At 44.1% G+C, this 16,745-nt stretch overlaps 1 protein-coding gene and 1 pseudogene across 1 annotated transcript in view; both read right to left on the reverse strand.

The window, feature by feature from the left end:
- The window catches only part of Pacs1 (phosphofurin acidic cluster sorting protein 1), a 62,177-nt gene that overhangs the window by 20,039 nt on the left and 25,393 nt on the right, over positions 1-16,745 (reverse strand). The window contains exons 2-9 of the mRNA XM_033756858.1: positions 12,960-13,049; positions 12,057-12,182; positions 6,701-6,845; positions 6,362-6,453; positions 5,866-5,946; positions 3,201-3,260; positions 2,147-2,307; positions 1,699-1,792 (exon numbers count right to left, since the gene is read on the reverse strand). Coding sequence (XP_033612749.1) covers positions 1,699-1,792; positions 2,147-2,307; positions 3,201-3,260; positions 5,866-5,946; positions 6,362-6,453; positions 6,701-6,845; positions 12,057-12,182; positions 12,960-13,049 — 849 coding nt within the window. The remainder of the gene's footprint in view (positions 1-1,698; positions 1,793-2,146; positions 2,308-3,200; positions 3,261-5,865; positions 5,947-6,361; positions 6,454-6,700; positions 6,846-12,056; positions 12,183-12,959; positions 13,050-16,745) is intronic.
- On the reverse strand, positions 9,359-11,901 carry LOC104870455 (annotated as a pseudogene).

Consider the following 16,745-nt stretch of genomic DNA (forward strand, 5'->3'; position numbering starts at 1 on the left):
AAAAAAAAAAAAAAAAAAAAAGTCAAGGTGATTTTTTTTCCCCCTCTTAATGTTATAAACTATATAACTAAGGCTAAAGCAGAACCTAACTCCAAATTCTATCAGCCTGGAACCACTTTTGTTAGTATGAAATAGTTCAGACATTCACAGTTGCTATGCTTAGAGCTTGCTGGGCATTGCCTAAATGCCCATCCCACTTACACTTCCTCCCAGTAGCATACTTGTTTAGCATTCTTAGAATCCTGAGTAGCGGTCTTCCCTTAGCTAGATGCTAGCCTTCTTTCTAGAAGAGTTATCCCTTAAAATGAATCTTAGCTGGGGGTGGTGGTGCACACCTGTAATCCCAGCAGTTGGGAGGCTGAGGAAGGAGGATCACTGTTAGTTCAAGGTCAGCTTGAACTACATAGTGAGACCCTGTCTCACCAGCTTCCCCTCTCCCCAAAAAAGAAAAAAAGACAAATCTTAAGGTGAATCTTCTCTTGAAGCCAGTGGTCTGTCCCACATGGGCACTGACATTTAACAGGCCATTTGGCAGCCCCCTGTGAAGAAAGGCAGCTCCCACCTACATCCTAAACTCCAGCAGCACACTGAGGCGCAGCTCCAGAACCCCATGAACCAGACTGAGAAGGTGCAGGGAATGTTAATTTGCAGATGGTAGGTCTGAGGGTTTTTTGGGGAGGGGGTAATTCTCCATGTGGGCTGTGGTTCTCCTTCCTACACTTCCGCAGTTAACACCCTGAAGCCCTTTTTGGTAGAACAGACCCAGCCAGCAGTGCTTTAACTAGGAAGGCTAAACTGACAGACAACTCCACCTGGTGGCAGCAGGCAGAATAGCAGCCACAGATGCCCCAGGAAACAGCAGCGGTAGTCTGCAGGCACAGGAGAGGCCCCAGCCCAGGCACTGACCACTGCTGTACAGCAGATGGGAATGCCTTGCAGCTTCAGATTATGTCTTCACAGTTAAAACCTACTGGCAGGGTTAGCTGTGTGTTTCCTCTGGTGAACAAATGACCATACTCGTCAGCTACCAAAGCAGCAGGAACTAGAGGTCTTAAAAGGATTTGGTTTCTCTCATCTAAGAAGACAGAGCTCTTCCCAGCAACCCCTAAACTCTGTTCTGAAATAGTGCATAACATCTATCTGCCCTAAGTTGTGAAGTAAGGGAAAAACAGACTATCCAGGCCTAGTGGACTTGGCATCATCCTGAGCTCCAGGGAGCCACAGCAGACAGCTTTTTCTTCTTGTTCACAAAAAAAAATGGGAAATTGCCCACTAAATTCTACTATCTCCTAGGACCCATTCTCTCTGAGTCCTCCCTAGCCGAGCTGATTTACTTTCTCTGGACAGACCTCGTGGGGGCCTCTAGCCCTTTATACCTGCTTCTTTCCCAGCAGGGGCATTTGGCAGACAGAATCACTTCTCTTGGGTGAAAACCAGATTCAGCTTCATGGACATGAAGTGAGAGGTTCTGAGGCGGGAAGGAAGCTCCATGCCATGGTGGGAACAGACAAAATAGAACACCTAGCCAGCACAGCAGTGCCCTTGGGGCACTAAACTCTCAGCCAGTCTAAGAGGAGGAAAATTGAGGCTACTCTTCTGAGATCCCAAAAAGAGCCATGCTCAGAGCAGAGGGCCCAGAGTGTGAAGTCAACATGCCAGGTCCCTGTCACCACCCTTTATAGCCATTGGTCTGCTCACAGGGCTGGTGGTGTCCTTTCCAAGGCTGCCCTTGCTGTTGAGGCTGCCAATCTCCGTCTGTGAGCTGGACTGCGACATCCCCTCAAAGAAAGGCCTGCAGCAAAGAAGCACAGCTTGGGTCAGTGGCCACTGTGGCTCATAACAGCTCTTCTCAAGCGCTGAGAGAAGCTGTTGCTCAAGGCAGATCAATACCCTGGGCTTCTAGCACTTGGTGAGGAAGGATACTGTGGGGTGAGGAAGCAGGCTGAGACAGACACTTGTGGCAGGTCCTATTGGGATTTTGTCAGAAGCAAAATTAGTAATTGCTGCCCAGAGAGCTGGAGGTTCAGAGAGCATTAAGGACCATGGTATCCTAGGACGGGGGCAGTTAAGGAGTGGACAGGGGGGCACAATAGCCTAGGGAGGAAAGGTTTCTCAGGGCAGCCTACAGACGTGCCCCGGGTCTCACTTGAGCTTGGGTTTTGGGGTACTCAGGATGCTCTCTGTCTCCTCCATTTCAGGGCCGCTGTCACTGGGGTTGTACATCTCCAGACTGTCATACAGTTCATCCAGGTCTTCTTCCACCTCCCGAATCTGTTCGCGGGACACATGCTCTAACCCGAAGCCCACCTATAGATAGAAAAATGAGCTTTGAAGTGCTGGGGATTTAACTCAATGGCACTACACCTGCCTTGCAAAGCACAAGGTCCTGAGTTCAATACCCTGTACCGATAAGAAAAAAGAAAAATGATCTTTAAATTTGGGGTTCTGCCTATTAACAATGATGATAGTTGAGCAAGTCCTTTCTCCTGCACTATATGTCAGCGGCCTCCCTAATGCTGCCTCTAATGGGACATGGCTCAGCACTGCATCTGGTGGACAGACTGATGTCCTTTCTGTGCTCTAATCCTGAGAGCAGGGACCTGGGATTCTATGTGCCTCTCCCAAGAATAGGCCCAAGAGCACACAGAAGCCAGGCTTGTGTGGCCTGTTCTTCTTTCCTCTGTAGCCCACAAAAGTGCAAGGACCGTCTCTTTCAATATTCTTCATCTCTATCTTTCAGTCCTTGAGAAGTCTGTGAAAACGGTACTGAGACCTCCAAAACGCAGGAAGAGATGACTTTTCTATCAATGCCAACTGCTGGCAACTCAAGGGCTGATCACTAAGGACATCTACTCCAGCTGTTTACTGAGGCTCCCAAAGTGATATGAGGGAAAATTGAACAATGACAGCCAGATTTGTCACTGACATCCCATGCCAGAGGCTTGAGCACCAACCAATAGTTGGGTATAACTGGCTACCTAGCTCTAAATACCGTGAAACTTCAAGCACTTCACGTGGAGTCCCTCCTCTTTCTTCAAGTAGAGCTCTTCCTTAGTTGCCCTCTCCTGGGGCTCTGCTAGGCATGCCAGCGGGGGAGGAATCATGACCCCCGAATCCTGCCTTCCAGTGGCTGAACAGGAACAAGGCATGAAACTTCAAAGATTCTACTTACCATTAACCTTGGAACTAAGGGATCATACCTCATCAGAAACTTTGAATCGCTTCAGGAGGGCCACAAACTTCTGTTTGATGTTAGGTTGCTGTGGGGACAAAGTGCACACTAGTTCTCAAACACACACTTATGGTCAATTCAGTAGACACTGCCTCGAACTCATAAGGACACAGAGTGGGGGATACAGTTTCTGGCCTCACACTGAATACCTCTTTGGGAAGACAGGTGTAAGCATGGTGAATTCCAGTGCAGCTCCCAGAGACTGTGCACAGTGGGGAGGAAGAGGAGGAGGAGGAGGAGGTCTGACCTGTCCCCAGGTCCTTACCCATACCCTGATAACTTCCAGATGTGCACCTCCAGCCCATCCCTTGCTCTTGCTCTTCAGATCTGGGGGCTAACTGGTGAGTACCCTGTACATACACAACTCCTCAAAACTGCATTTGCCCTCCTCTTGCCTCACTGTGATCCCAGTTAGCAACACCCCTCACCCATCTGTCACCCCTCCAAACCTGGAGCTTCCCCTCCTTGGCCTCCAGCCCATGCTGGCTAACTTCCACCCTCTTGTCTCACTCCATTAGTGTCCTAACTGTCTCATATCTTAATGCTATGCCTTCTTTCTCCTCATATCTTTCTGGGACCATGGCAATGTACTTCCTGCCACTGGCCAGTGTTCAGTCTTGTTTTCTGAGAGTCCCCTTCTGGTCTTTCCAGAGGCAAATCTGATCACATTACTCCAAATGTCTCAGTTGTCCCTCTCCTGGATGTCAGGCCTATAAGTCCTAGGGCCTGTCCTGCCTGCCTTCCAATAAAAATTTCTTCCAAACCCACTTGGTGAAGTTCTATTTTTTTTTTTTTTTTTTTTTTTTGTTTTAGACAGGGTTGGTCTTGCTTTGTGGTTCAGGCTGACCTTGAACTCACTATGTAGTTCAGGCTGGCCTCAAACTCACAGTGATCCTCCTGCCTTAGTCTTCTAAGTGCTGGGATCACAGGTGTGTGCCCCCATGCCTGAATCCTGGCTTATTTTTATAACTTATTCCTCAGCATCTCATCCAAGACTCTGCTGGAGGTAGTCTCTTTACCTTTAGTATCATCACTGTCCCTTATGTGAAGCTCACCTCATAGCACCCTTCCTATTGTTTTGTAGCTGTTGACTGAGATCAGTCTGTGTCATTAAGACATTTGAACTTCTGGATGGCACGGACCAGCAGTATCCTGCTTTGGGCCTAAAACTTAACTTGTGGCCATAAGTAGTTCTGCTTGAATGCCAGGCTCACATCTGGAAACAGAAACAATTGACTTGCAAGTAAGACTGACAGGCCTCTTTAAGAGAGGGTGGGAAGGGCATGTGCAACAGAAAAACAAAAAACAAAAGCCACTTCAATTTATAGTGAAAGAGAAGCATAAGACAGCACACCAAGTAGACGAGTGTTTAGAACACCAAGCTCTTGGTATGGAGAGAACAATGCATATAGAGAGAAGGAGAAAGCAAAGGACAATCATAATGTGTCCAGAAACAGACTAGAAAGGCCTAGCAGCTTCCAGAACTACCTCTGGAGTAGATACTGATGGGACACTGATGTCTCATTGTACACTGGGTGATACTATGGAGGGACCACAGGAAGGGGTGACCTAGCCCAGCAGCACCCTTTTGGGGAGAAATCAGGGCCTCCTGCGACTACAGAGAAGAAAGACAAAAGCTCAGCTGAAGGAGCCTAGCCATTATCCCTTCTCAGAGTGCCATGGAGGGAGAGGTTGGTTTCAGGAGAAGTGCGATCCAGAAGGCTCAGCTACCTGGGACAAATGAGCAGGTCTTGTGCTCTCTGGTAACTGACATGAAGGGCAATCAAAGTCATCGTGAGTTCAAGGTTTATACAGAAGCCCCGTGATCCAAGGCTGACCGCAGAGGTAACAATGTTCTGTGGTAGGACACCAGGTTTAGATAAATCTGTAGAAGGGCTAGCCTATGTTTTACCCCCGAAAAGGGCAGGAACTTTGCTCTCAGGGTGTCAGCCTCCCTCAAAAGAGAAATGGAAACTGGACACATATCTCCTAAAAGCTCCTGGCACTTCTGACCCCTCCTGCCATTCACACAGGGTCAGCAAGAAGACACCAAAGAGTTCAGGTTTTAGCTTCTTGTCCAGGGCTCTTTTCACCAACCAATCTTGAGGAACAGTAATCCAAAGGCTCCAGGATTATGAATCCATTATGGCAGGAGCAACATCTAATGCATTAAATCTTACCAAACCCAGAGTTTATACAAACCCCAAGTACTAGCCTATTATTTCTGGGGAAGTTCCACAAATGAGTAAAAACACCAATACTAGCAAGAGCTGGCTTTCTTTCCATAATGGATGGCACTTCATTTGAAGCAATCACCTGGAAAGGGGGAGGGACAAGGTGTCTGAGGTGTTCTGTTCCCTGAGAAAGTGTTTTATTTGTTTCAAATTCTGGAACAAGGGTCCTCAGTCTTTCTTCTAATGTGTACAACCCAAAGCTGTAATACCCTCTCTACCTATTACTCTATTCTTTTTAATTTTTTGTAGTGCTAGGGATCAAACCTAGGGCCTCATACATGGCCTAAGCATTCTATCACCTAGTATATCCCCGGCTCCACTAGGCCTAAATGGACCACTCCCCTCCTATCCTAGACTGAGAGTCTCAGTTGTGTCACATCCTGGACCTATGCAGCTCACCCTTGTGATAGCTGAGGTTGAGGTGAGTTTCCTCCGGGTCTTCTTTACTTTCCGTAGATCTTCATCTTCATAGAACAGGTCCTAAGTGGGAATGAAATAGAATGAGGCTTGGAGTCAGGTATGGTAGTGTATGCCTGTAATCCCAGCACGTGGAAGGCTGAGGCAGGAGGATCATTGCAAGTTTGAGGCCAGTCTGGGCTACACAATGAGTTCAAGGCCAACCTGAACTATATAGTGAGACCCTGTCTCAAAAAAACCAACCCTCTCCACAAAAAAACCAAAACAAACAAACAAACAAACAAACAAAAAAGAATGAGGCATGGGCTGGGGATTTAGCTCCGTGGCTCACAAGCACAAGGGCCTGCGTTCGATCCAGGGTACCAAAAAAACCAAAAGCCAAAAAAACAAACAAACAAACAAACAAAAAAACCCCCAAAAAACGAGGCTTAGAAATTTCAGGAGCTTTTATATTCCACAGAAGAGCTGCAGGAAGTACCTGCCCGTGCAATGGATCATCGCTGCCTTCTTGCTCTGATGAAAAGCTCTCCTCCTCTTCCTCAGAATAGTTGTCGATATCAGGAGAGCGATCTGGAACAGACACCCTAGTAAGATAGCCTCGTCCTGGGGAGATCTGGCCTAGGCGACTTTGATGAATGGGAATCAATACAACTGGACTGGAGGGGAGGGCCGTGGATATGCTTCATTTTCAGGGACCTCCAAGCTTCTCTTGCCTGGGAACATTTCAGATGTGTCTCACTCAGCTCTCCCAAGGTGGAGATCAGGGCACCGGCTCCCTCATCTTCTTTATGGTCTCCATACACTGTACACATCTTACCAGACAGCTTGGACTTGATTCCTTCATGGTCAATGGGCTGGCTGGACAGGGAGTAGATCTTTATTTCCGCCACTGGCACGGACACATCTTTCACATTGCTGTGCAGGCCAAGCACCAGAGCGCCCTCATTAGGGTGTTGCATCACCTGTCAGCAAAGAATGCAGTGGAAACAGCTTGCCACAGCCAGCAACGGGGCTGTCATTTCTATAAATCAGAAACATGCAAGCCTATGGCAATGAAATTCTGCTAATACATTTTCCTTCTCAGTTCCAAACCAGTTCAATAAGGAAAAAGGGCTATAGAACATGGGGAAAAGGTGGGGCTTAACACAGATGGGGAAATGGTCTTCTAGTCCCTCAGTGTTGGACCACAAAATTTTTCCTATTTAACAAATTACACATAGATATATAACTATAAAACTTGGGGTGTGTGTGTGTGTGTGTGTGTGTGTGTGTGTGTGTGTGTGTGTGTGTGTAATTCTGTGGACTGAAGCCAAGGAGCCACTGAGCTACATTCCCAGCCTTTTTGTTTACATTCTGAGCTAGGGTCTCATTAAGTGGCCCAGGCTGGGCTCAAATGTGTAATACTTCTATCTCAGCCTCAGTAGCTGCGGTTTTAGCTGTGTGCACCATGTCTGGCTAGAAATGACTTTTAAAACTGACTTGTGGCCCCTTCTTCACCTTTGTCAGGGCTGACAGGATGTGCCTAGCACGGAGGAGAAAGGGTCCTCAGTCTTTCAAGACAGCAGCGCACTGAGAAAAATGGGAGGCTGCTTACTTATTGTCAATGAAGGGAATGAGAAACAGGGAAAGGGGTAACACTAGAATAAGCCCTATGGTGTTGGGCTGGAGTGGAAGTTACCAATGTGTGTTCGTGGTCAGATACAGATTTTTTGTTTTTTGTTTTGGTTTTTGAGACAGGGTCTCACTATGTAGTTGAGACTGGCCTGGAACTCACTGTGTAGCCCAGGCTGGTCTCAAACTCACAGCATTCTCCTGCCTCAGCCTTCCCAGTGCTGGGATTACAGGCATGCACCCACGCCCGGCTAGATACAAATATTGATATGGAAATAGATGTAATCTGTGTATATGAATGAAGGTGCAATTATATACATATCTTTCCTACCTTTCTCTGCTGAGATGCAGAAGCAATGAGCACTCAGTTGCACAAGTACTCCTAGAACCCAAATCTTGGTTTTTAAATACTATTTTCTAGTAAAAACAAAAACAGGGCTGGGGATGTAGCTCAACAGTGCTGCCCCTGCCAAGCACAAGGTCTGGTACCAAAAACAATAAACAAAAAATAAAACAAAAATGAAAACCAAAACAAAAAAATGGACTGTTTAGAGAATCAGTCCATTCCAGGGATGGATTACAGAAGGTACATGATGAGTTGAGTATTTGGAGCTAGAAAATAAGAAAGGATTTAAAGACTAAAGGGCCATATCATGAAGGACAAAGAAGACAGCTTAGAGTGGATCCCACTGGCCAATCTGAGAAAACTGGAGTATCAAAATAAAAAATGACAGTGCATTAAGCCCCATGAAATAAAAGAGAAATCCACAGGGCCATAACTAATACAAACAAGTGACTCAATGGGCAAAGAAAAGAATGTTCTATCTTATAACAGAAAGCCAACTGAAAAATATAGGAAGAGTGGTAGGAGTAGAAATTCAGAGTTTGGCTGTGTGCCGTGGTGTACACTCTTTTTTTTTAATGGTTGGCAAAAGTGTGTTTAATAGAATCTTCAAGGCAGGTTTCCTACCTGCATGCCCTGGCCCTCCCTCTACCTTAGGGTTCTATGATGTCTGAGGTTTCATTTCACAAATAAAAAGCAGATGAAAATACTTTATAAGGTACAGCACAGTGGAAGACTAAGGATCCGACTCTTGCTTTCAGAGTAAAAGTCTTGGACTTTCCTGCCTCATGCAGTAAAGCAAGTTTTACATACACTGCCCATGTATTCTCCTAACATTTTCTTTTATAAATTTAAATATTTTACAAAAACGTTTTTTTCTTTCCAAACATAAATTTGAGTGAAATACAGATTCTCCACCTGGGAAGTTGTTTTCTTCATTAAAATATAAATGCTAATAGGAAGGGTAAATGTCTTTTGCCCACTGGAGGTCACTGAAGTCTGCACTGCACTGTGCAGAAGGCACTTGTGTTTTCTGAGGTCTCCAGCAAGTGTCTTAGTGAACACTCAGAATTACTGTCCTCCAGACCCCAGCCAAGGTCTCTGAGTGCCCAGTCACTGAGGCAGCTGGGGGGAAAATGCTGAGTAAACTTGATTCTAAAATTATGGAAATTAAAAATAAAAACAGCACGGACCATAAAACTACAAACAAAATACAAAGTGTTCACTCATGAAGATTCAAGCCTGCTTCAATCTCATAAATCATAAAATACAAAGATGTCTGTTTTTTTTTTTTGTTTTGTTTTGTTTTTTGGTACTGGGGATTGAACTCAGGTCCTTGCGCTTGCAAGGCAGGCCACTGAACCGCTGAGCTAAATCCCCGGCTAGATGTCTGTTTTAATGACAAAACTGTACTAAAAGGGTACAAACAGTACTAAAAGGGGTTTGTGAAAATATACAAAAGGAGTCAGTCCCACTGAGCCAGGCCCTATGGAGCTGCACACAGGCCAAAGAGCGACCTCCCTACTGCTGGGCCAGAAGTGCTGTCCTATCCTCCTTCACTGAGGCGCTTGGCTAGGTGGCTACTGCTCATTTCCATCTCTTCAGTCTTGTCCAGTGCTATTCTTAACTCTTGTTGTAGCTTCCTCTTTTCTGCTTTAGTTCATCTTCAACTTTCTCAGCATTCTCAGCAGCAGTTTTATATTTCAGCACCTGTCCCTCAAGCTGGCTAATACTTTGCTCCAAGGTAGTTATATCCTGTTCTGCTTTTGAAAGCTTAGATTTGTATTCACTTATTTGCCTGTTGGCATCTCTTTGCATCTTGATGATCTGCAAGTTTGAGCCATTCTGCAGTCCTGCCAGGTCACCTGCTACGCCATCATTCCTGGAGCACTTTTGCTGTTCTTCTAATTGTAGCTTCAGTTTTTCTAATCTGTCATAATAGCTCTTCATTTTTCCCAGCAAGTTTTTGTAGCCTTACATCTAGTGGCCCTTCTCCTGCCGACTCCAAGACCTCAGCAGCTTCCCGAGACACAACAGTAATGGCTCCAACCGCTGGTTCATGACTGACATCACCATTGGAAATGCCATCAGGGATTATAACTAAGCCATGTTTCTCAATAAGCTCATCTCTTCACTGAAAGCCTTCTTTAAATTCATCATCTTATGCTGCAGCATGATACACGTTTCTGCCTTTCCAACTCACTTGATTTTTCTTCATTTTCTCTATAAAATTATGCCAACTGTTCCACTTGCTCTTCAATTACATCCTTGAAGGCATCTACCGGGTATATCAAGTTGTTCTCATTGTCTAACTGTGCATTAGAAACCATGGCTTTCTTGTACTTTTCTTCCACTTCAGACAAAGACTCCTGCAATTCACTTACTGAGGTATCTGAATCTATTAAACTGCTGGTGTCCCCACTTCCTCATCTGGATGAATTTCTACTCAGAGGAGTTGTTGCTGAAGCAGAATTTCGAGACGAAGGCCTTGCATAACTTTCAGCATATTGTTTGTCACATTTTTCATCCAACTCTTTTTGTTGTTGCTCCATGAATATATCTCTTGCTTCTGTCCAAGCAGCATATTTTGCTGCCAGTCTTGCCTCTGCCTCTCTGGCAATGTTACTCAAAGCTGCATCTTCTGCAGAAAATCCATCTTTCACAGGTGTTTTTACTTCCAGAACCAGGCGTCCCTATCTTGTGTTCTTAATAGTCTTTTAAATCTGAAAGTAATTTCATTTTATGTTCAGGCCTTAGTGATGGTAGCTTTCCTTTCCCCTTTTATCTCGCTTCTAGACCCTTTTATTTATCCTCCCACATCTGTCTCTAGGCCCAGAGTGAGGCTGGCCATTGGAGCTCTCACTGGCAAGAGGCAAAGAAAGGCAAAGGGTGAGTGGTGCTGTGACCAGACTTGGCCCTGGGTCTCCAGCCAGGTGGGAAGAAAGGATGTGGTGGCTCCCAGGATCAGCAATGGCTGGTAATGCCAGGTCACACCAGTGAGTGCCACAGCTGGGACAGCAGGATCAGGACCCTGGGATAATAGTGCACACTTTTAACCTCAGCTACTTGGGAAGCTGAGGCAGAAGGATCACAAATTTGAGGCCAGCCTGGACAACTTAGTATGACTCTGTTCCAAAATTTAAAAAGAAAGAAAGTGGGCCGGGGATTTAGTTCAGTGGTTCTGCCACCTGCCTTGCAAGTGCAAGGTCTCGAGTTCAATCCCCAGTATCAAAGGAAAAAAAAAAAGAAAGAAAAGGAAGCTGGGGATGTTAAGCCCTGGGTACAATCTCCAATACTGTTAAAAAAAGAATAAAAGATCATGGTTTGGCAAGCAACAAAGTAATAGCAAAATCAGGTATGATAGATGCTATAACTAGTTGGTGAAAAATATAGTTATTAGTCTCAAAATTCTCCGCACAAAGTATTTTTTATAAATAAGTACAAAATACCCTTAAGTTTATAGTAGGAAATTCTGTCAGATATTGTCTTTTTTTTTTTTTTTTTTTTTCTTCAGATAACAGGCTTTATTGGGAAGGGAATATGGCCGGGCTACTCCAGAACAAAGGAATAGCTGACACTGTCTTAATCTTAACCAAATGATGAAAGTTATAACTGCCAGTAAAGGCACAAATTGACATAACATGTACCCAGGCTACAGTGGGAAGAACAGTACTACTTTGGAGGTAATTCTGCCAAAAACATACAAACTGAACCTAATCTTGAGACAAAAGCAGATAAACCCATACTAAGGAACATTCAATAAAGTAACTAGACTGTACTCTAAAAACATCAAGGTCTTGAAAGACAAGGAAAACCTGGGCACTGCTGCAGACTAAAGAAGACTAGAGACATGACAATAAATGTGACCTGAATACCTAGATTAGATCCTGGGCCCCAAAAGGTCATTGAGCACCTGTAATCCCAGAGTGGGAGGCTGAGGCAGAAGGATCACAGTTTGAGGCCAGCCTGGGGAACTTAGGGAGCCCTGATTCAAAATTTAAAAAGGGCTGGGATGTAGTTCAATGGTAAAGCACTCCTGGATTCAAACCCCAGTAGTCTCCCATCCTGCCCCACAACCACCACCAAAAAAAAAAAAAAAAAAAAAAAAAAAAAAAAAAAACAAGGCTGAGTAAATCATTTTCTGGGCGAGAACAGTAGGCCCAGTGCCACTCTTGGCTTTCCTTTACAGGCCAGCAGTTTGAGACTGTGTTCTGCTCACCTCTGCCATGTTGATAAGTCCCACAGCCAAGGTCTTGTAACCTAAGATGGTCCGGTTCTTGTATCGCTTCCTCCTTTGCAACATGATCTGCAGCTTGTTGGCATCTCGCTTAAGGAAATGAGGGTACTAAGGAGCATAAGCAGATTCCAACAATTACTCAGCAACTGGGGCCTTGAGGGTTTTGGTCCTCTTAGAAGATTCACATCTGTGTTTCAGTTTCTTTTGTTTGAAATAACAGGGGTGGTGAAGGTGAGAAAGAAGTAACAGAGGGCTAGTTCTGCTCAGTGCCTGCTTCTCTGACAGTATTGGGGTCCACAAACTGTCTCTTTCTTTGCTATCTTGTCAGGTATTTTTTCTGTGTGTCTCTATGTGGGCTATGGAGATGACAACTAGAGACATGGTAGGAGGGATGAGAAGAAAGATGAATATTACCATGTGGGGCAAGGAGACTGGTGGTGGTGGGTCTGCTGGGGTAGGTTCTGCAGATCACTAAGGAGAGGGCATGGGCTGAGCATGGTAGGGTGAGGGCACAATAGGTGGCTACAGTATCTTCTAAGGTAAGGGAAAGGAAGACTGAGCCACACCACACGTCTCAGCAGTCTATCTGGTCTCAGGACCCAACTGTGGCTGGCTAAGGCACTGTTCTGGCCCTTTAGACTAGCCACAAACCTCTAAGCTATAATTGGGTCTGACTGCTCTTGGAGAAAATAGTGTCCAGGTTTGAGGATTGTTTGGGTACTAGACTGGGAGTGACATGTTTAGCTCAGTGTCTTAGCACCTGTCTTGCAAGCACAAGGTCCAGAGTTTGATCCCCCGAACAAAACACAAAAATGAAAACAAAAAAAAAAAAAAAAAAAAAAGAAAAAGAAAAAGAAAGAGTTCTAAGACTTAGAAGGTTCTCACCTGAAGGGAAAAAGTTAATTGGAGCTCTGTTTCTACCAGGCCACTAGCTGGGAGGATTATCTCATTGGAACGAAGAATTCTTTTTGACCCCTAAAATGAAGGAAAACATTTATCAAAGCTGTGCCATGAAAAATCAGACCAAAAGAACCAACTTCTAACCCTACAAATATTCTTATGGGACCAAGTATTTGTCTTGGTTGTACTTACTTGAAGCTACCGCCTGCCATATATCAAGCTACTGACACAGGTAAGATTTTTACACATATTATGCTATTATGTAGGGTTCTGAAGGGTTTTCACATGAAAATGGATTTCTCACATTAGAGTTCTCCCGATGATCCTGGGGAAGCACAGGTATTGTCAGTGCGCGAGGATGAGCACCACCCGGCTCACCTTGGGCTCCTTTCCCCTTCCCCCTAATGGGTTCTGACTGCATGGCCATATCCTGAGTAAACACCTATGAGTGAAACTGCTAGGTCTTAGGCTAGATGAAGGATTAACTTTATGAGAAACTGCCAGGCCAGTTTCCAAATTGTTGGTGCTGTTTTTCATCCCCAGAAGCAGTGTAAGAGCTCCAGTCATTCTACACCCACATCCACATTCAGTGTAGTGAGTTCTGACTCACGGAATCTTATAGGTATGTACAGAATATCATTGGATCTGCAATGTGCCGCTCCCTACAACTAATTATATACACATGTAAAAATTTTTTTGTGCTGGTGATTGAACCCAGGGCATCCTGCATGCAAGGCAAGTGCTCTATCACTGAGCTATATCCCCTGCCTTGATAATTAATAATGAACACCCTTTCATAAGTGTGCTTGGCATCTGTAAATCTCCATATTGGGTGGTTTGTCTTATTCTTTTTCTTTCATTCATTCATTTATTTTATTTTTTTGAGACAAGGTCTTTCTATGTAGTTCAGGCTGGCCATGAACTTGCAGCGATCCTCCTGCTTCAGCATTCAAAGGGCTAGGACTATTGGCATGTGCCATCATCCCTGGCTATCTTGTTCTTGAGTTGTAAGAAATTTTTCTTTTTATATGCTTTTTGTCACATACATGTATTATAAATATTTTGTTGCGTACTCATTTTCTTAGTGGTATCTTTTGATGAAGTATTTAATTTCCATTAGGCATTTTATTATTTGTATCTTTTCTTTTATGAGTAATACTTCCTGGGTCCTAGCTAAAAAAAAAAAGTTGGTTTATTCCAACACTGTGAAGTTTTTCTGCTGTATTCCAGTAGATACTCTGCTAAATTTGAAGTTTCACAATTTTACTTTTTACATTTAGTTTTCTTATACATTTCTATCTTTTGTTTACATATAATGCTGATTTTTGTTTAATGCAGGAAGAAAAGTCTCCTAAATATAACATTTTACAATACTTTTATAATTAGAAATACTGATTAAAAATAAGTGATTCTGCTTCATCTCTTAATGTCATTTGAAGTAATTTCTATTACAAACAAGAATATTTATTTATTATTACACATTTGTAGTACATAATCAAACAAGATTTTTTTTTTTCTTGAGAAAGGGTCTTGCTGTGTAGTTTAGGCTGGCCTTGAACTCACTTTGTAGCCCAAGGTGGCCTCAAACTCATGGTGATCCTCCTGCCTCAGTCTTGAGTGTGCCACCATGCCTGGCTCAAACAAACATCTTAACAAAGTTTTCACTGGAGTTTGTTTAGGGTCTTTTGAATCAAGAAACCTCTGGGGAATGGCTCTCAGAAATACCAAGAGAATCTAAAGTGTGGCTTATAGATAATAGTGGTTTTCAGGAGTGATTTTTGCTTCATAGGAAACATTTAGCAATCTCTGAAGACGCTTCTAGTTGTCACAGCTAAAGAGGGTGTGTTCTGGTATGTACAAAATAGGGGCCAAGGAATTGCTAAAGGTCCTATAGCACACAGGACAGCCCACACTTGGTCCCAACTGTCAACAGTGCCACAGTTGAAAAGCCCGCTCCCCCTGAGGCAGGCTCTCCCTTGGAGATGCTGCTTGGCAAGCGGTCCTCCTTATCCTCTCATGGGACCTGCTTTTTCCCCAGGACTCACTCATGTACCACAGGGCTTGAAGGTGGGATAGGCATCCATCTTCCTTATTCCTCATCACCAGCTCTAGAACATTTTCCTTCTAATTCCCTAAAATCCGCACTATGAATTAATATTATTGGCTCAGATCACCCTGTATTCATTATGGGTGCCATCATCTGTACGTGGCAATCACTCCCACTCACTTCTTCATTTTAGCTCTTGACTCACTGTTCCTGTCTCCAGCACTGTTCTAGTTATAATTCTTCATGATCTCAATATATGCTTGCCCTCCTCTCTCCTTCCCTCCATCTCTTCCTTTTCTTTCTCTCTCATCTTTTTTGCAGTATCAGAAATTAAACCCAGGACCTCACACATGCTATGCAGGCATTCTACTAGAGCTACATCCCCAGCCTAATATATGCTTTTTCTTACATACCAGCCACTATATCCCATCCTCTGATTACCGTGATCTTATCCTCACCCTTACCTCACCACTCATTCAAATAACTAGATCCAGACCGTAGCACTGCCAAAAGATGTAAAAGCACCTGATCTCAGCGTCTGCTTCCTATTCTCTGGTCACCACCTACTATCTAAGAGGGCCCTGTACACGCAGATGCCTGGGCAAGGTATGTGCTTGGAATCTGCGGAGATCAAGGCCATCCAGGATAGCCTGTTGCCTTCTGACAAGAACATCAGAAACTAAACCAACATTAAAAGTTAATGGAGCCAGGTGTGGTGGCACACACCTGTAATCCCAGCACTGGAGAGGCTGAGGCAAGAGGATCGCTGTGACTTTGAGACCAGCCTGGGCTACATAGTGAGTTCCAGATCATTCTCAACTACATAGTGAGACCCTGTCTCCAAAAAACAAAACAAAACAAAACAAAACAAAACGTTAATGGAATTTAGCTTAGTGGTGCCACCGCCTGTCTCACAAGTGCAAGGTGCTGAGTTCGATCCTGGGTACAAAAAAAAGTTAATGGAAAAGTACATCAGCCACTCCCACCCAAATGGTGGGTTACTACCAACTCAGATCTTTTGAAATAAAGGTTTAGGTCTCTCTGTGAAGTAAAGCACCCAGTACAGCTAAAGTGGCTTCAGCTCTGGAACTTCACGCCCCCCATCTTTCAGGTAAATGCTTAAGTTTTGAACTTATATAACATAGTCATAACAACATGTTGCAATTCTAACACCAGTGTCATTTCTAGGTTGGTTTACTGATTATCCTCATTATGCGATCACATTTTCCTTGTTTGGGTATGCCTGGTCAGTTTTTATTAGATTCTAAACTATAAATTTCTCTTTGTTGGATTTTTTTTTTTTTTTTTTGGCAGTACTAGGGATCAAACTCAGGACCTTGTGCTTGCCAGGCAGGCAGAGTGCCACTAAGTTATATCCCCAGCCCTGGATGGTGCTTTTTTGGTTTGTTTTTGTATTTAATAAATATACTTGAACTTTATTCTGGGTTGCAGTTAGATTACTTGGAAACAGCTTGATCTCTGTGAGCAGGACTGGAACCTGGCTCAGTCAAAGGCTAATTATCCTCTGGACAATCTTTTAGTGCACTGTATCTAGTATCCATGTATCATGCAGTTTTCCCATCTGAAAAAGCAGGCATTATTCCCAGCCCTGTGTGAGCTCTGGGTATGGTTGTCTTCATTCTTTTGAGGTGATTTTTTCCCAACTTTAGGTGGTTTCCTCATACATGGGTACTGCTGAATACTCAAAATATGTACAGGAGAAA

Source organism: Fukomys damarensis, unplaced genomic scaffold, assembly GCF_012274545.1.
Source record: "Fukomys damarensis isolate Sample0158 unplaced genomic scaffold, DMR_v1.0_HiC HiC_scaffold_27, whole genome shotgun sequence".
NCBI classification, from domain to species: domain Eukaryota; kingdom Metazoa; phylum Chordata; class Mammalia; order Rodentia; family Bathyergidae; genus Fukomys; species Fukomys damarensis.